General features: G+C 41.5%; 1 protein-coding gene across 2 annotated transcripts in view; it reads right to left on the bottom strand.

The window, feature by feature from the left end:
- LOC135511054 (disintegrin and metalloproteinase domain-containing protein 12-like) overlaps window positions 1-21,320 on the bottom strand; it is a 155,140-nt gene that overhangs the window by 86,348 nt on the left and 47,472 nt on the right. For both annotated transcript variants that reach the window (XM_064932538.1, XM_064932539.1), the window contains exons 2-3: window positions 15,744-15,865; window positions 9,962-10,035 (exon numbers count right to left, since the gene is read on the bottom strand). In XM_064932538.1, coding sequence (XP_064788610.1) covers window positions 9,962-10,035; window positions 15,744-15,865 — 196 coding nt within the window. The remainder of the gene's footprint in view (window positions 1-9,961; window positions 10,036-15,743; window positions 15,866-21,320) is intronic.

Raw genomic sequence — 21,320 nt, 5'->3', positions numbered from 1 at the left:
TTAGTGAGATGCAGAGTAGGTGAACGGATGATCGCCGCATGTTTAGTTCCAACCGTGAAGTATGGAGGAGGAGGTGTGATGGTGTGGGGGTGCTTTGCTGGCGACACTGTTGGTGATTTATTTAGAATTCAAGGCACACTTAACCAGCATGGCAACCACAATATTCTGCAGCGATACATCATCCAATATGATTTGCGCTTAGTGGGACTATCTTTTGTTTTTCAACAAGACAATGACCCAACACACCTCCAGGCTGTGTATGGGCTATTTGACCAAGAAGGAGAGTGATGGAGTGCTCCATCAGATGATCTGCCCTCCACAATCACTCGACCTCAACCCAACTGAGATGGATTGGGATGAGTTGGACCTCAGAGTGAAGAAAAAACAGCCAACAAGTGCTCAGCATATGTGGGAACTCCTTCAAGACTGCTGGAAAAACATTCCAGGTGCAGCTGGTTGAGAAAATTCCAAGAGTGTGCAAAGCTGTCGTCAAGGCAAAAGGTGGCTACTTTGAATAATCTAAAGTCTAAAATATATTTTGATTTGTTTAACACCTTTTTGGTTACTACATGATTCCATATGTGTTATTTCTTACTTTTGATGTCTTCTCTATTATTCTACAATGTAGAAAATAGTAAAAAAAATAAAGAGAATTCCCTGGAATGAGTAGGTGTGTCCAAACTTATGACTGGTAATGTATATCGTTGGGTAGTTCCCTAAAGGTTTTTGTAAATTTCTAAGACAGTGTTCTCTCATTATAACTTTGGTATGGACGGCAAAGGTGGCCAAGAGGCTTGCATCTTCATATGAAACGTGATTATGATACAGTCGACCCAGGATAGATTTGGGCTGTGCAACCGGATATACTAGGCCAGGAAATTTAACATAATGACACATTGTAATGTTCGCATTGTGTCAGAGACAAATGCACGTGAATGCAATATATAATGTACATGCAAATCATACCATCTCCAGAGATCTCTATAGTAGCAGAAAAAAATAATGCATTCCTTCACTCTCCAGGATGTCTTCCTTTCCCACTGATCCAGATAAATAGGAACATTATTCACCATTAACATCTAGCGCCCCAGTCCCAAAGCAAGAGAAGGAAAAAGCCCTACATAACTTACCATATGTTTTGCACTTGCCTACACAGCAATACAGATGTAGGATCTCAAATTGACCAATGTTGTCACAGCAAAATAATCCTGCAGAAACATGATTTGAACGTTTAGTCCATAATGTTACTTGATCGGCAGTTAGGCTATTAGCTGCATAAAAGTAAGCTATATGAAAAGTGCAATACTGTTAATAGAACTGTTTTTTAGTGCTGGTTTTCAGTGAATTTATGTAAATCACGAAGCTCATCTGCATTTCCTGCGATGCAGGAAAATTCTCAGGAACAAAAGAGTGGTCAAATTAAGATTCTACATCTGTAGTTAATTTCACTGACATCTTATCTATTAGTGTGATTTTTAAAAGCAGGGGTTTGCTCTGTGAGGCCGTTGGGCACGGCAGAGAATGCATCACATCCAAGTCTCATTTGAAGGCACTTACTCTCTGTAATGTTCTCAAGCGTGACCCACAAACTGCTGATGCTCGCAGGACTTCAACCGTTCTGCAAGCTAACACCCCTGACAAGGAACCCATATATGTAAGGTTAAAAGCAGTGAAAATTGGGTGACGTCCCACCAAATGTTCTCTCAGGTAGATGAGAAATGCAGACACAAGAAAGCACACACACAACACAAACACTTTTGCTAAGTGGCTTGACAACATCCTTGCTACGATGACTGTTTCCTAAAAATAGCCAGACGGGAGCAGCAAGAGGTGATGTCATATGTTTTAGCAATCTCAAGGAGAGGATGTAAGCCTGAAATATATTTGGAACATTTAGAATGTTAGAGGCTTGCCTTAAACTACTCAGCTAACAGTCTTAGAACCTGAGAGAAAGTGTTGTTCTGTATAATGTATGGTTGACAACACTGCAGAGACAGGACAAACCATGTCCCTGTGTAGTCCTGAAAATCTGTTATTTCAGGAAAGTTTGTAACCTCGGTAGGGAACTCTATCAGACAACCAAAAAGATGGAGAACCAGAGGCTCGAATCAGCTGTTGTTGTGAGTGGCCATAGCCCATAGTGCTGTAAACAGGTTGTCCAGCTCTTCCATCCCCATTGTCCAGATGTCCAGTAGAAAAGCTGACTACAAAGCCATGGCTCCTCCACGAAACATAGGGCATATATCCCACAATCCATCTGGACAAATACTCCCACAGAGAGATGAATAGAGAACAAGGGCCAGTCTGAGCTTGGCTTAAGGTCTACCTCATGCAAATACACAAATGGAATACTCTTCTCTTATCCCTGAACACCAAGGGATTCCTCCTTCTGTTCTTCTTAGTGATATGGGGACGATATTTTATCAATACTTTGACTCCAAGTATCGATTAGTAAAAATTATTATATATATTTATGCTTTGCTAGGTAGCATTAGCCAGCGCTAGTCGGTTGTACTTGCGCCAAAACGGCAGTATTTTTCATCTTATAGCTTGTTCTCCATCTTCTTTTTAATTAGTGAGCCAACATGTTTTCAGCACTTTTATTTCCATGACTGATCAAAACAAATTTTCTCATGGTCTCTCATCTCTCTGCAGCAGACATTATAGTGAGAAATATGTTTGGAACATCAAATCGCAATATAATCGCATTATCATTATCATTATCACAATACATATAGAATCAAGGGAAGTGTGAGAATTGCCATACATATCGTATCGGTACCTAAGTATCGTGATATTATCGTATCATGAGGTCCCTGGCATTTCCCAGCCCTAGTTATTTTGTCCTTTAAGTAGCAGGCAACTCTTCCCAAGGGCACTCTGTATTGCCCCCTAAACTTTCTCACATTCTTTCTGATCCACAAATTAAAAAAGACCACAAGAAGCAATAAGACTATCAATAATTAATGTTCTAAGCTTAGGGATAACTGAAGCTTCTGCACATGTAATTTGAAAAGAGACAAATCCACTCAGTTTAATTCTGTATTGGAAATGTTATTTATTTTAGCAGTGGGGGAATTGTCATTGACGCTTGCACAACTGCAAACACTCATGGGGTAGCCACCCACTGCCAAGTGTTCCATTTCACAACCCAAGACATTGCCAGAAATAGTACCTAATCAATGCAGAGTAGAGTAAGTCTAACGGAAAGAATTCAATCTAAAAGTCACAGAGCCTTTATTGGTATGGATGCATTACATTACTTTGTATCAACAAATCCTCTCTAATATACTTCAGTGTATTTACTAAGGCTAAAACGCACGCATGGACGAAAATGTACTTCATACCAAAGGCTAAGAGCGTTTTGTACAATTTAACCCAGCAATGCTACGCAAATGGATTGTGACTGGTATAGTGCAACGGGGGTTTGGCAACGGGGACAGAGAGTACTGCTGAGGGCACACTGTGTTGGCACCCGACACAGCAGCCTGGTCCAAATCCCCCACTGGTGGCTCGAATCAGGTCGCAAGTCGCCTGTGTAGAGGGAAAAGGTTCTGGAAAGAGTTGGTCTTTAGAGAGACGAACTGCTCATATACTCCCTCACACACACACCCACCACTCTTCCTACCATATTCATCTGCCACTGGAGGACCATACCAAGGATGGGATGGATTGGATAGAGTGAGAAAGACATAGAGAAAGAGAGTGAGAGAATGAAAGAGAGTGAAAGCAAAAAAATAGTGGACATTTGAGAGACAGGGATTAAATCCTTGGCAAGGAGACGCAATGCTGCTAATGTCCTGTGCTGTTCTTAGAGACATCGTCATGGTATTTGTCTCGTCTCGCGACCTGCCAGGTCACTAGGTCGCTGTAGTGTTTGTTTAGTCTGCCTGGAAAGCAATCATTACAGTGTTTACACTGAGCTGTAAGGGAGCGCTTAAAACCACCCCATTATGCTGCAGAGTTGACAGGCGAACGAGCTAACCACTAATTCCTTATCAACTGGACCCGTGCTACTGAAATAACTCTGACACACGACGAAGACATATCTCTGATTTGACAGATCCAATTACCCAGCTAAGGACACCAGCGCTCTCTTTGTCCAGGGTCTTCCTCTTGTCAATGAGCTTCTCCACTAATGATGTACTCCAAGTCTAGTACTGGTGGTTGTTTGGGATCATGACATTGTCAGTCCTCTTCTCTGTTTGGTACAGCACATATGGGGCCTCATCTGAACTCATCTCCTGCTAATCATGACAGTCTTGAGGAGGATGTTGCTATGGGGATGTTTGTGGCAGCCATAATGATGTTGTTTAACAGTGACCTGTGTTTGTGAAGGATCCCCTATCTCCTATTCCTTCCTGGCAAAAAAGTATTTGAGGAAATGTCTTCATGGGAAAGTATTCTGTCAACAACTGAGCTGTCGAATGGATTCAAGACAAATCTTTCAGGAGCTGGCCCAGATAAGAGAAATGAATGGAGACATTAAAATGTTATTCTGTTGTCTGAGAATTTCCTGTATCATTACTGTAGATGCCTAATGCTGAAATTATGTGCAGTTACATACTAAAAGCTTTGCAACACCAAAAAGTACAGCATGACCTGAATCAAATGAATGTACTAGGAAAATTGAACAGTATGAAACGGAACTCTTCCTGACAAGACAATTTCTCAAAATCCACTCAACCCAGCCGGCACACATCAACCTGGTCTCAGAGCATTTCATATTATTCTGTACGTAAATTCGAGACACTCCATTTCGTATGATATGTTCCGTTTAGTATAATATGTATTCATTTGTGGATGTTCATAATCAATTACGTATGATATGTTACGAATTACAATTCATATGATATGAACAAATATGTAAATGTATAATATGTTACGAATTTGCAAAAATGTATGATATGTTATGAATTTCCAATTGGTTGTAGTTAACATTAGCTAGCTAGCTAATGTTAGCTAGGCTAGGGGATAGAGGTAGGGGTTAGGGTTAAGGTTAGGAGTTAGGTTAACTTCTTCGATATAGGGGGCGCTCTTAATTTTTGGATAAAAAAACGTTCCCGTTTTAAACAAGATATTTTGTCACGAAAAGATGCTCGACTACGCATATAATTGACAGCTTTGGAAAGAAAACACTCTCACGTTTCCAAAACTGCAAAGATATTGTTTGTGAGTGCCACAGAACTAATGCTACAGGTGAAACCAAGATGAAATTTCATACAGGAAATGCCCCAGATTTTGAATGTGCTGTGTTCCAATGTCTCCTTATATGGCTGTGAATGAGCCTACACTTTCTGTCGTTTCTCCAAGGTGTCTGCAGCATTGTGGCGTATTTGTAGGCATATCATTGGAAGATTGACCATAAGAGACTACATTTACCAGGTGTCCGCTACCAAGTCCTCCGTCGAAATTATTGCGCAATCTCCAGCTGCGTGCACTTTTCCATTTGGTTCAGAGGAGAAAGGCAACTGCCACAAATTATTTATCATGGAATAGATATGTGAAAAACACCTTGAGGATTGATTCTAAACAACGTTTGCCATGTTTCTGTCGATATTATGGAGTTAATCTGGAAAAAGGTTTGGCGTTGTAATGACTGAATTTTCGGGGTTTTTTCTTAGCCAAACGTGATGAACAAAACGGAGCGATTTCTCCTACACAAATAATATTTTCGGAAAAACTGAACATTTGCTATCTGACTGAGAGTCTCCTCATTGAAAACATCCGAAGTTCTTCAAAGGTAAATTATTTTATTTGAATGCTTTTCTTGTTTTTGTGAAAATGTTGCCTGTTGAATGCTAGGCTTAATGCTATGCTAGCTATCAATACTCTTATTGAGTATATATACTCTATCAATACTCTTACACAAATGCTTGTGTAGTTGAAAAGCATATTTTGAAAATCTGAGATGACAGTGTTGTAAACGAAAGGTTAAGCTTGTGAGCCAATATATCTATTTCATTTCATTTGCGATTTTCATGAATAGTTAACGTTGCGTTATGCTAATGAGCTTGAGGCTATGATTACACTCCCGGATACGGGATTGCTCGACGCTAGAGGTTAAATGGTTAAGATTAGGGTTAGGGGAGGGGTTATCTAACATGCCAAGTAGTTGCAAAGAGTCTAAAAAGTAGTTGAAAAGTTGATAATTAGCTAAAATGCTAAATTGTCCATGATGACATTCGAACACGCAACCTTTGGGTCCTATCCATCCACCCTGACCAACCACCCTCCTTTTGTTTCTTGCCTTAACTTCTTGCGTCGAGCAATCCCGGATCCGGGATCCTATTTATAGCCTCTTTTTCCTGAAAGATTCTTTGTGTAGGAGAAATCGCTCCGTTTTGTACATCACGTTTGGGTACCAAAAAAAAATGAAAATTCAGTCATCAAAACGGCGAACTGTTTTCCAAATTAACTCCATAATATCGACTGAAACACGGCAAATGCTGTTTAGAATCAATCCTTAATGTGTTTTTCACATATCTCTTCATTGATATATTGTTCGTGGTAGTCTACTTTCTTCTGTGAATCGCTTGGAAAAAGACGTGCAGTTGAAGATGACGCACCAATTTCGACAGAGGACACCGGGCGGACACCTGGCAAATGTAGTCTCTTATGGTCAATCTTCCAATGATATGCCTACAAATACGTCACAATGCTGCAGACACCTTGGGGAAACGATAGATCGGGAAGGCTCATTCCTTGCGCAATCACAGCCATATAAGGAGACAATGAAAAACAGAGCCTCAAAAATCCTGCTGTCAATTATATGCATAGTCGAGCATCTTTTTGTGACAAAATATTGCGCTTAAAACGGGCACGTTTTTTTTTATTCAATAATGAAATAGCGCCCCCATAGATGTAACAGGTTAAGTAACCTTCTGTCTTATGTAACCATACCAAACGTCACATATCATACTAATTTGAGTGTCCTCGGATTTACATTTACTACGTTACGTCTAGTCTATGAGACCAGGTAGCGCACGCACGCACACACACACGCACACACACACACACATTCTTTCTTCCTACCGTTGCAGTCTTTAATCAGTGTAATGTCTCATAGGACTGTCTAACATGCTCTAGATCACGGCTATTATCACCTTTGACCTTTGAGTCCCCCTATGGATTCAGAACTCTATTTCTCTATAGTCTCAGTACTGCTTGTAGTAGTCATGTATTGCCTGAAAACTGCAATTGTTCAGGCCCTTGCCATCAAGAGCGACTAAAACTGGCATCTTAAGGTCTAGACTTCATCAAAAAGTATTGACATAACCAAAGCCAAGTGTAAGACTCCTCTCACTACCCTGTCCTTCATGATTTGCATAATCGGATCCATTTTGTTTTTACACAGCTTGGTGTCTGCATGGCAGTGTGGGCCGTTGTGAGTTTCTTGTATTTTTCACTCTGTTCCTGACTAATGACAGAAAATTCCATTAAAAAAATCTATATCTGAAGCCTTGAATACATTGAAACAATGATCCGGTGGGTGCTGCTTCAGGAGCTGGGAGGCACTCCACTCAGACTGAATAAATAAAAACAGCTCCGCTGGCAGACACACACACACATACACACACCCTCCAAAAGACTAAACACAGAAATGGGAATAAATGAAAGCCAGGATCCAATGAGGCCAGATGCATCAGCCTAATTTCTCAGTCTGTTGCTCAGGTACAGAGCTGACAGAGAGCCAACATCAAGCTCAGACAGAACATGCAGGTCCAACTCCAAATTGACCGCTTTTTTGGGTCAAATATTTCCAGGAGAAACCAAAGGAAAAAGTTGAAGTAGGCTTGGGCTGTTACTTTAGAGAGACTCAATAACTGGAAGTAGCCTTTGCTTGTGCAAGCCAGAACAGCTCAAAGGAGTATCTCTTGTTTCTGTAGCATGAGGCAGCTTTATGTACAAGTACACCCCATGGACAAGACGCTTGTCTATCACAGGGCCTTCCCCCAATCTATCTCCTTAGGGCCAAGCAGAGATGCATCAGGTACCATTTTTATAGTCTTTGGTATGACTCGGCCAGGGATCAAACTCCCAACCTTCCAATCTCTGGACAGACACTAACCACAAGGCCACTGAGTTGGTCTTACAATACTGTTAATGCTACACAGGTTGTGAGTGCTTCTAGCTGAGAGGATAGAGGAATCAATCTATTGATGATATTCAATGAACAAACGCATTCTTGCCCAAACACACAGCCTGAACAGCTCTATACTTGCTCTAGGCCAGACTGTTGGGTCAGAGGGCTGTTAGCTAACATATTGGTTTATTAATTAGATTTGCTATTCTGTTTACTTTTGGTAGAGCTAGATCTTTTCAGATTGGCCCTGGACCAGGTGTGCACTTGAGGAAAACCAAATTAGGAAACCTTATGGACTCAGCAGAACTCTGTAAAAAACCCACCACTTAAAGTAAACCTTGCATAACTCAGCCCAGAACACATCCACTTACTAAACAGGTCCTTTAATTCAGTTGACCAACTCACTCTTACTGAAAACCAAAAAAAACACAAACTCTTATAGAATGCATACCAGAATTTCTATACATTTCAGGGTACTTCCTGCTCTACCTGTCGCTTAGATCTGTCTGTCTACAGTGCAGCTAATTTATTGGTTAAACTAATTTCTTAGGATAATATAACCTTCACACTTAACACTGAAAGCTATTAAGTGGACATTAGCAGCATATTGTGGTGTTATACACCACAAACTGAGAGAGCAAACTACTACTCTGTGCTGGCTCAGAGGTTCTTCCTAACTCCTGATCCTACAGAGAAGGCAGGGAGGGTACAACCCCGCACAGTGCACACACAGAGAGCATGCAGAGGTCACACACCACCTGTGTCTGGGTACAGATGTGAGACAGACATCAGCGGACACATCTGGAGGGAGGCAGGGAGGAGGACAGACGGAAGGGCTGGCTTATCTCTCACAGCTGACACACGGGTCACCAAGGTTGGCGATGCGGGTAGGGTAGTTGGGTGGGATTTTTTATTTTTAGGAATAGGGTGGTGGGAATTCTGTCAGGGACACATATTAAGTTGGACAGTAGAAGTGAGGTGATGAGGAAAATCAGAGTTTTGATGTTTATAGTGGGTGTGTTTCAAATGAGTGATGGGAGTGAGTGCAGTACACAAAATCCATGAGAATATCCTAATGTCAAAGTGTATGTACTCTCTCAGTAGCGTTGCAGTGAAATCTGATAGATCTCAGGGGTCTTATCCCTACTGGTCTAGTCTATACATCTATGGTGGTCCATCAAACCTGGCAGACTAAACTAACTGGAGGGAGATCATGTCTCCTGCACAGTGTCCAAGCCAAGGAGTGTAAGTTACACATGCAAACGCAATGATTAAGCCAAGTATAAAATACGTGAAGGCCTATGGCTGCTTCAGACCTAATACCTGGCCCAAGTCTCCTTGCTTCTGGAAATGCTTAGCTTGTACTGTATATATATGAACAGTGTGTATATATGCAGTTGATTTCACAAATACTCCACAGGATTCCCAGTTTACATGCCTGGTGTTATATTCCACAGTCTGGAAGAGAAAAAGGTGTTGAGAGAAAAAAACAACCTCTCGAGTCCACTTCACCCTCATTCTTTATCAACTATCATCACTCAACTCTTCAGAGAGACTAAACCATAAAAGTGCCTCGACATTTGTTAAGTGAAATATTTCTTCCCCTCCATGAAACTGTATCAGCCCTCATACTGTAGAATCGTTTCCCATAGCTCTTACTACAGCCATGGGCACAGCATATGCTAGTTGAAAAGCAACACATCTGATCATTGTTTACTCCATATGTTAATGTACTTGTATCTTCCCAAATTCAAAACAAACCATTTCACTAGCCCCCAAAACATCCATATTCCTTTGGAAGCCAAGATGCCTGTAGTGATGAAGGTCTGATGTAGGACTTTAGGATGTGCAGTGAAATATAGAATGATGACTTACTGGTTTTTTTCTAGTGCCAGGACCAGTTGTTCACCTTCCGCCTCCACCACCAGCTTCAGTGATGCAGGATGACTCTAGAACACAAACACAGGACACCAGAGGTGAGGGGACGGGACACCCAGCACGGATGACACATACTGGACAGGAAGTATGAGGGCATGCTGGGAAATGGCCAGTAAGAGGGATTCCAGTTCCCAGATCCATTGCTTTGGTGGTTGTCATGACTAGGGCCCTGTTTTCCTGACTACGTAACCTGACCAGGGAAAGCTCTGGACTCTAGCCATGACAGCTGACTTCTTGATGAGCACATACACTACCGTTCAAAAGTTTGGGGTCACTTATAAAATGTCCTTGTTTTTGATAGAAAGGTCCATTAAAATAACATCAAATTGATCAAAAATACAGTGTAGACATAGTTAATGTTGTGAATTACTATTGTAGCTGGAAACGGCAGATTTTTTAAATGGAATATCTCCGTAGGTGTACAGAGGCCCATTATCAGCAACAATCACTCCTGTGTTCCAATGGCATGTTGTGTTAGCTCATCCAAGTTTATCATTTTAAAAGGCTAATTGATCATTAGAAAAATATTTTGTAATTATGTTACCACAGCTGAAAACTGTTGTACTGATTAAAGAAGCAATAAAACTGGCCTTCTTTAGGCTAGTTGAGTATCTGGAGCATCAGCATTTTCGGGTTTGATTACAGGCTCAAAAAGGCCAGAAACAAAGAACTTCTTCTGAAACTCGTCAGTCTATTCTTGTTCTAAGAAATGAAGGCTATTCCATGCGAGAAATTGCCAAGAAACTGAAGATCTTTTACAACGCTGTGTACTACTCCCTTCACAGAACAGTGCAAACTGGCTTTAACCAGAATAGAAAGAGGAGTGGGAGGCCCCGGTGCACAACTGAGCAAAAGGACAAGTACATTAGAGTGTCTAGTTTGAGAAACTGACGCCTCACAAGTCCTCAACTGGCAGATTCATTAAACATAACCCTCAAAACACCAGTCTCAACGTCAACAGTGAAGAGGCAACTCCGGGATGCTGGCCTTCTCGGCAGAGTTGCAAAGAAAAAGCCATATCTCAGACTGGCCAATAAAAATAAAAGATTAAGATGGGCAAAAGAAGATAGACACTTGGATTAGCAAACACAACGTGCCATTGGAACACAGGAGTGATGGTTGCTGATAATGGGCCTCTGTACACCTATGCAGATATTCCATAAAAAAATCAGCCATTTCCAGCTACAATAGTCATTTACAACATTAACAATGTCTACACCGTATTTCTGATCAATTTGATGCTATTTTAATGGACAAAAATTTGATTTTCTTTCAAAAACAAGGACATTTCTATGTGACCCCAAACTTTTGAACAGACTATTTGCATTGCCCCCCCACACACACCACTGCCACTCTCTGTTGTCATCTATGCATAGTCATTTTAATTAACTCTACCTACATGTACAGTTGAAGTCGGATGTTTACATACACTTAGGTTTGAGTCATTTAAACTTGTTTTTCAACCACTCCATAAATTTCTTGTTAACAAACTATAGTTTTGGCAAGTCGGTTAGGACATCTACTTCATGCATGACGGAAGTAATTTTTCGAAAAATTGTTTACAGACAGATTATTTGACTTATCACAATTCCAGTGGGTCAGAAGTTTACACACACGAAGTTGACTGTGCCATTAAATAGTTTGGAAAAATCAAGAAAAAAATGTAATGGCTTTAGAAGCTTCTGATACGCTAATTGACATAATTCGAGTCAATTGGAGGTGTACCTGTGGATGTATTTCAAGGCCTACTTTCAAACTCAGTGCCTCTTTGCTTGACATCATGGGAAAATGAAAATAAATCAGCCAAGACCGGAGAAAACAATTGTAGACCTCCACAAGTCTGGTTCATCCTTGGGAGCAATTTCCAAACACATGAAGGTACCACGTTCATCTGTACAAACAATAGTGTGAAAGTATAAACACCATGGGACCACGCAGCCGCCATACCGCTCAGGAAGGAAGACACGTTCTGTCTCCTAGAGATGAATGTATTTTGGTGAGAAACGTGCAAATCAATCACAGAACAACAGCAAAGGACCTTGTGAAGATGCTGGAGGAAACAGGTACAAAAGTATATATATCGACAGTAAAACGAGTCCTATATCGACATAACCTGAAAGGCCGCTCAGCAAGGAAGAAGCCACTGCTCCAAAACAGCCATAGAAAAATAGACTATGGTTTGCAACTGCACATGGGGACAAAGATTGTACTTTTTGGAGAAATGTCCTCTGGTCTGATGAAACAAAAATAGAACTGTTTGGCCATAATGACCATTGTTATGTTTGGAGGAAAAAGGGCGAGGCTTGCAAGCCGAAGAACACCATCCCAACCGTGAAGCACGGGGGTGGCAGCATCATGTTGTGGGGGTGGCAGCATCATGTTGTGGAGGTGCTTTGTTGCAGGAGGGACTGGTGCACTTCACAAAATAGATGGCATCATGATGCAGGAAAATTATGTGGATATATTGACGCAACATCTCAAGACATTAGTCTTGAAGTTAAAGCTTGGTTGCAAATGTGTCTTCCAAATGGACAATGACCCCAAGCATACTTCCAAAGTTGTGGCAAAATGGCTTAAGGACAACAAATGTAAACTTCCGACTTCAACTGTAGATACTACCTCAACTAACTGGTGCCCCCGCACATAGACTCTGTACAGGCAACCCCCTGTATATATTGTTATTTTTTACTGCTCCTCTTTGATTACTTGTTACATTTATCTCTTATTCTTATCCATATTTTTTGAAACTGCACTGTTAGTTAAGTAAGCATTTCACAGTAAGGCCTACCTACGCCTGTTGTATTCGGAGCATGTGACTAATAACATTTGATCTGATTTAGTGTATGTATGGTGCCTCTCCGTTACTAATTCTCCATCCGAGGATGACCAGGTCATAGACACCTCCGTTAGTACCTTTCATGATTTCCCATAGTTAGGTTAAAAACTGGACTCTGTTCATTCAGAAAATTAGAGACGTTTATAAAAGATCAACAGTAATGTAAAAAAAATGATCTAATGTTGAACATGAAATAATAAAATTCCACTTTAGGTCTACAGCAATAATCTACCATGTCAGGTTGATGGTGGTCAGAAATCAACAGCAAAAATGTTTCTGTTTTTGCAGAGCATGCAGTGTTGTTCCTTGAGTGCAAGAACAACATTTTGATGATTATCTGCATATTTCAGTGCTGACTGACACTAATTTCCCCAGACCTCCTGCCTTTTTAACACTCATGAGTTATGACCCTGACACTAATTTCCCCAGACCTCCTGCCTTTTTAACACTCATGAGTTATGACCCTGACACTAATTTCCCCAGACCTCCTGCCTTTTTAACACTCATGAGTTATGACCCTGACACTAATTTCCCCAGACCTCCTGCCTTTTTAACACTCATGAGTTATGACCCTGACACTAATTTCCCCAGACCTCCTGCCTTTTTAACACTCATGAGTTATGACCCTGACACTAATTTCCCCAGACCTCCTGCCTTTTTAACACTCATGAGTTATGACCGAACTGGCCCATGGGAAAAGGGGGGCTTGACAGCAGCTGGGGATCTCTGTCTGTCGCACAGTTTATGACAGGCTATCATATACTGTATCACACACACACACACACACACACACACACACACACACACACACACACACACACACACGGGGATGGAGAGCCTCCTGCTAGGAAAAGGTCATGTTGTCATTTGAACTATTTTACTACCCACGTAGAAGCAGGTACACAGACAAGCAGCCAGGCATTTTGGCAGAACCTTGAGAGATGAAGATAGACAGACAGGCAGAGATAAAGATAGACAGGCAGAGATAAAGATAGACAGGCAGAGACAGAACAACCAGTATTTTGTCCCAGTCAGATAAGGGCAAATCCATCGTAACAGAGTGATACTGAGACTCATATTTTTCACTGTAAAATGTATGCCAAACAAAAACCAAAGACTGCAAAGCTAAACAAACCATACAACACTATTTAGCAATGTCCACAGAAAAGTTTACAAAAACATATTTACTTGAACTGTGCAGATGTAAAGTTTGGTAATCAAATGACGGTTTGTGCTGTTGGTGCCGTCATTCTGTTACAATTGTTGTATCTGCACTGATCTTCAAGTGAACGTGTTTTTGTAAAATGTTCAGGAGAAATTGTTAAAAGTAGTCCTTGTGCATAGAGTTGTATAGTTTGTGGGTCCATTTGTGGTTTAGAAGGCAGGGCGGTTCATGTCAGGTCATCACCCAATTGTCCTGACTCACCACCACCAAGATGTTGGCTTGCTACTTCTTGTGGCACCGAGAACAGTTCAATAAAAACTAAAGGGGTGGAAGGAAAAATGAGTTTGGTATCATCTCTGATAAAATAACCAACTCAATCATTGTTAAACTCAATAATATGTTGGAATGGTCAACATGGCTATAACAGCTGGCTCGTGAGCTATACAAATACACATTGTTGTCAAACTCAATTGATTATGTAGTGTCATGACAATGGAATACCTCTCTAATAAAATGTAATTAACTTTCACCAAAACTCTGTCCTAACTAAATAACTAGAATCTCTTCATTGTTCCAGACAAAGCTATAATATAACACATTCTGATGAATTACTGGTGCATCACTGGCAGCTCTCATGACTCCTTCTCATTTCAGAGATTTTGTTGATTTGCTAATACCCTCCCCATGTCAGCCAAGTAAAGCACAAGCTCAGCATTCAGGGAGAGTGTGTAATTGAGACACTAACATAGAAAAAAACCACCCCCTCAGAGGGTGTGGTATTTCCTCCAGCTAGGAAAAACCTATCCACTCATGTATAATCTGAGGGATAAATCTTGGAAAGCCATGGCTGTTTTAAATATTCTGGGAGTACTATTCAACACCCACGCGTTTCCCTTGTCGGGAATGGTTTCCCTATGGTGAAGGTGGGGGATCCCGGATTTCAAAAATGTATTTCTCTCCCCAAGTCCTAGTGGGCTGAACGCATCGGGTTTCCCCATCTGAAGCTACCCTAATATACCCTAAAACCAGATACTCAATTACAGAACATGCTTAATTGGTTAGAGACCCCATGTAATAGCAGAGATTAAATGTGCTGATTTACCTGGTTTTAATAACTCAATGGATTTCAGGCATTACACATGGTTCATAGAAAGAAAGTATAATAGGTCTTGTATATCTTTGCTTACAGTTCTGGTATGTCAAGGATAACAAGTGTTAGAGTGCATTTGCTAGCCATCTGCAACTACGCTCACCCTTCCAATACATTTTAGTCAATGGTTAGATGGTTTCAAATCCGGTTGCTACCTGACTTTGTTTCAAAACCAGACAGTTTAAGGGAAAAAAGGCAGTCTTCTGCCAGTGGTAAACCATTTCAAAATGTTGCTTTTCATGCACTGCTGATTTGTAGAGTATAGGAGCCTGGCGAGTTGGGGGAATAATTTCACAGTGTGTGGAGCCTCAGGGCCTAGCTCATACTAAACAAACAACAGAGGGGCCATTCAACGCCGTGGGGAGCGAGCTTTGAGGAAAAAGCAGAAAGGAGAATCAGCCGAGGATAAACAGAAATGGGGAATTATTAGGAGCTCACGACTGGAACAACACAGGAGACCTGATGCAAGTGAGCAGGCAGGCTAGCATCTGCGCTTGGCTGAGCTATAGTAGGAGCAGCTTATTAGCATTAGCCAAGGCCGCTAAGTGGCCGCTTTATGAATATTTACCCTGGACTTGAGCTGGCTGAGTGGTTTGCGCTGCCTCCCTTCCAGCAGGAGAGGTACCGTGGTGTCATAGCGTTGGGGCTTAGGGACAGCACTGTGCAGCACACTCTGGTCCAAGCTTTTCCCTGTTAAAAGATCAATAACAGTGATTAATGATGTGATGTAATCAATGGAAATGGTTTGTACTGAGTGAGTATGGTTAGCGCAAATCTATCTGGTCTCTGTTAAGTACTGCTATCACTTGACATGAGGAGGCCTAACTGAGAGCATGTATATTACTGTATAATGAGAATTACATAACACCTGACTTCAATGGTTGTGGCGGCAGTCAACCATGAGATTATGGAGAATGACATAACATTGTTATCATACTTAAAATGTTAGTCTTTTAAACATGTGATTGTTTCATCATTTAGTTTCAGGCCACCTCAAGTAAAATGTGTTGCTCTATGGAATGGTTCATCAACTAGATTCAGCTGGGGAGTGATTTTTTTTAGCAGATGGTCAGGGGGGCGAAAATAATTGCAAACAATTTGTAGACTGCAAAGTGACCGAAGCTCAAAAGTATGTGGACACCTACTCGTCAAACATCTCATTCCAAAATCATGAGCATTAATATGGAGTTGGTTCCCCCTTTGCTGCTATAATAGCCTCCACTCTTCTGGGAAGGCTTTCCACTAGATGTTGGAACATTGCCGCTGGGATTTGCTTCCATTCAGCCACAAGAGCACTAGTGAGGTCGGGCACTGATGTTGGGCAATTAAGCCTGGCTCGCTGTCGGCGTGCCAATTCATCCCGCAGGTGATCTATGGGGTTGTGGTCCGAGCTCTGTGCATGCCAGTCAAGTTCTTCCACACCAATCTCAACAAACCATTTCTGTATGGACCTCGCTTTGTGCGAGAGGGCATTTGTATGCTGAAACAAGAAAGCGCCTTCCCCAAACCTTTGGCACAAAGTTGGAAGCACAGAATCGTCTAGAATGCCATTGTATGCTGTATTAAGATTCCCTTCACTGGAACTATGGGGCCTAGTAGAACCATGAAAAAAAGCCAGACCATTATTCCTCCTCCACCAAACTTTACAGTTGGCACTATGCAATCGGGAAGGTAGCATTCTCCTGTCATCCGCCAAACCCAGATTCGTCCATCGGACTGCCAGATGGTGAAGCTTCATTCATCATTCCAAAGAAAGCAGTTCCAATGCTCCAGAGTCTAATGGAAGCGAGCTTCACATGATTGGCATTGTGCATGGTGATCTTAGGCTTGTGTGCGTCTGCTCGGCCATGGAAACCCATTTCTTGGGTTTCTCCCAACAAAAATCCCTGAGCTTTTCAGTAAGGCCATTCTACTGCCAATTTTTGTCTGTTGATTGCATGGCTGTGTGTTCGATTTTATAAACCTGTCAGCAACAGGTGTGGGTGACATAGCCGAATCCACTAATTTGAAGGGGTGTCCACATACTCTTGTGTGCAGTATATATTGTATAATACTTGACTAAAACATAATTTTTTCAAACCTTGCTTACATTTGTATACGATCACATATATCTCACTATTATGGATGGAAATACTTTGGAACAGATTTCCAAAATTAAAAATCACTGATTTGCTTTTGTATTTTTGACAGACAACCCCCCAAAAAATCGAAATAGCATTTGGGGAAACCTGCTCTATTGTTTAAATGACCTTGAATTTATTACACACTAAGAGCCTCATTTATGTAAGGGTTTTAGTTTACTTAAGTGAACAAAACTGACCTACTATTGGTAAAGAAAAACATTCACATTAAATAGAACTACGACACAGATCCATTTTTTAAAAAGACAATAAAGAGGCCCTCAGACAAATTGTACAGCACTGTAGACATATTACCTTTTGATATTGCCTTTTCCAAACACAATGCAAGCTCTCTATTATTCTACTGTGAAACAGTGGTGTCCCCAAAGGGTATCTGTTCTGCAGTAAGACCACAGACACAACATCCATAATGGATGGTTTCACACAGCTCAACGGGAACACAGCTTTACCAATATCTCTCAACAGCACTACTGCACTAACCAACCTATTGCTGTTCTGTACATTAAAGCTCTTACTCCGTTATACTGGGAATCAATATGAAGCTCTTTCTCCCACAATGTTTTGTTCTATTGTAAATCTATTACTTTCAGCATCGAAAAACTTCTTAACCCTCCTAGTAATGTGAATTCACCGGGGGTTAATACACAGTTAGCTAGTTAGACAAGCTAGACACACACAGAACATGCAGTACTTGAGAAAGCTGTCCATTTGAGTACGTACAGTGCCTTCAAAAAGTATTCACACCCCTTGACTGTACAGCCTGGATTTGAAATGGATAAAATGTAGATATTTTGTCACTGGCCTACACACAATATCCCATAATATCAAAGTTGAATTATGTTTTTAGACATTTTTACAAATTCATTAAAAATTAAAAGCTGAAATGTCTTGAGTCAATAACTATTCAACCACTTTGTTATGGCAAACCTAAATAAGTTCAGGAGTAAAAATTTGCTGAACAAGTCATACGTTTCAAGGACTCACTCTGTGTGCAGTAATAGTGTTTAACGTGATTTTTGAATGACTACCTCATCTCTGTACCCCACACATACATTTAATTGTAAGGTCCCTCAGTCGTGCAGTGCATTTCAAACACAGACTCAACCACAAAGACCAGGGAGGTTTTCCAATTCTTCACAAAGAATGGCATCTATTGGTAGATGAGTCAAATAAAAAGCAGACATTGAATATCCCTTTGAGCAGGGTAAAGTTATTAATTACACTTTGGATGGTGTATCAATACACCCAGTCACCACAAAGATACAGGCATCCTTCCTAACTCAGTTGCCAGAGAGGAAGGAAACTGCTCAGAGAATTCACCATGAGGCCAACGGTGAGTGTAAAACAGGTACAGAGTTTAATGGCTGTGATAGGAGAAAACTAAGAATGGATCAACAACATTTGTAGTTACTCCACAATAATAACCTAATTGACAGAGTGAAAAGAAGGAAGCCTGTACAGAATACAAATATTCCAAAACATTTGCAACAACGTTTGCAACAAGGCACCAAAGTAATACTGCAAGAAATGTGACAAAGCAACAAACATTTTGTACTGATTACCAAGTGTTATGCTTTGGGCAAATCCAATACAACACATTACTGAGTACCACTCTCCATATTTTCAAGCATAATGGTGGCTGCATCATGTTATGGGTATGCTTGTAATCATTAAGGACTGGGGAGTTTTTCAGCATAAAAAAGAAACATAATAGAGCTAAGCATAGGCAAAATCCTAGAGGAAAACCTGGTTCAGTCTGCTTTCCACCAGACACTGAAAGATTAATTCACCTTTCATCAGGACGATAACCTAAAACACAAGGCCAAATCTACACTGGAGTTGCTTACTAAGACAGTGAATGTTCCTGAATGTTCCTCAGTTTGGACTTAAATCTGCTTGAAAATCTAAGGCAGGTCCTCCCGAGTGGTGGAGTGGCTAAGGCACTGCATCAAAGTCCTAGCTGTACCACTAGAGATCCTGGTTCGAGTCCAGCTGCTGTCACAGCCGACTGCAACTGGGAGACCCATGGTGCAGCACACAATTGGCCCGGTGTCTGCCGGGTTAGGGGAGGGTTTGGCCAGGCAATGCAAGCGCCTGGCCGGGCGCAATGCAAGCTGACACAGTCACCAGTGTTTTCTCCGACACATTGGTGCAGGTGGCTTCCGGGTTAAGCAGGCAGTGTGTCAAGAAGTAGTGTGGTTGTGTTCTGGAGGATGCACAGCTCTTGACCTTCGCCTCTCCCGAGTCCATACGGGAGTTGCAGCGATGGAACAAGACTAACTACCAATTGGATATCACGAAAAAGGGGTAAAAAATAATAATAACTTACAAAATTACATCTATGGCAAGACTTAAATGGTTGTCTTGCAATGATCAATAACCAATGTGTCCTGTGTAGCTCAGTAGGTAGATCATGGCGCCAGGGTTGTGGGTTCGATTCCAACGGGGGACCAGTACGAAGAAAGTATTAAAATGTATGCACTCATTACAGAGAATCTGCAAAACAACAAATGTAAAGAATTTTGAAAAGAATAATTATACAATCCAGTTGTGCAAAGCTCTTAGAAACTTGCCGGGAGAGTTGAAAATTGTTTTCACTGTTATTATGGGGTATTGTGTGTTGATGGGTGAGAAACAAATATATTTAATCCATTTTGAATGTGTAATGATGTACGCTGAGAGTTGGGAAGCAAGTTCAGGGAGTGAGTGTTTTAATAAATAAACACAACATAATACAAAACAAGAACCACAAACAACACACAGACATGAAACTGAAACAATGACGCCTGGGGAAGAACCAAAGGAAGTGACATATATAGGGAAGGTAGTCCGGGAAGTGATGGAGTCCAGGTGAGTCTGATGATGCGCATGTGTGCGTGACGATGGTGACAGGTGTGCGCCATAATGAGAAGCCTGGTGACCTAGAGGCCGGAGCACACGTGACAGTACCCCCTACCAGACGCGCGGCTCCAGCTGCAGGAAGGCGACCAAAATGACAATCCCGGGAAACAGGAGCGGACCGGACACCTCTGCAGAGGTGAAGGAAACCCGTCAATCTGGCTGAGAAGCAGGAGCATGGTGACCTAGAGCGCCAGAGAGAAAACATAACTGGCGGTACCCCCTCCACAGCGTGTTCGGCTCCAGCCGCAGGACACCAACCCAAGGGACGATCCCGGGGATCAGGAGCGGACAGGTCACCCCTGCTGATGCGCAGGAACCTGTCGCTGGCTTGGACGCAGGAACCTGACAGACTGGCTGAGGCAGGGGAGCCTGGCGATCCGGCTGAGACAAGAAAGCCTCCAGCGGCTCCCGGACCCGACGTCATTCCACCTGACAGAATTATTATTATTTTTTAAACACTGATGCTTCCCATAGGTGAGGCGTTATTCTGTAATAATGTGCACTGAGAGTCGGGAAGCAAGTTCAGGGAGTAAGTGTTTTTGTAAATAAACGCAACATAATACAAAACAAGAAACACGAACAACGCACAGACATGAAACAGAAACAATAACACCTGGGGAAGAAACCAAAGGGGAGTGACATATTTTGGGAAGGTAATCAGGGAAGTGAGTCCAGGTGTGATGTTGCGATGGAGTCCAAGTGTGATGACACGCAGGTGCGAGTAATGATGGTGACAGGTGTGCCCCATAACGAGCAGCCAGGTGCACTAGAGGCCGGAGAGGGAGCACACGTGACAGAATGCAGACTGTAACCCAACAAGATATGGAATGGGTCAAGGGGAATGAGTATACAGACAGACAGACATAGTATAGTATAGTATAGTATAGTATAGTATAGTATAGTATAGTATAGATATATATATATATATATATATATATATATATATAATAATTATATAAATAAATATACAGTACCAGTTAAAAGTTTGGACACACCTACTCATTCCAGGGTATTTTCTTTATTTTGACTATTTTCTACATTGTAGAATAATAGAGAAGACATCAAAACTATGAAATAACATACAGTGGAGCAAAAAAGTATTT

This window comes from Oncorhynchus masou, chromosome 23 (assembly GCF_036934945.1).
Source record: "Oncorhynchus masou masou isolate Uvic2021 chromosome 23, UVic_Omas_1.1, whole genome shotgun sequence".
NCBI lineage: Eukaryota > Metazoa > Chordata > Actinopteri > Salmoniformes > Salmonidae > Oncorhynchus > Oncorhynchus masou.
The sequence above is the reverse complement of the archived record's forward strand: the minus strand, read 5'-3'. Positions and strand labels throughout refer to the sequence as shown.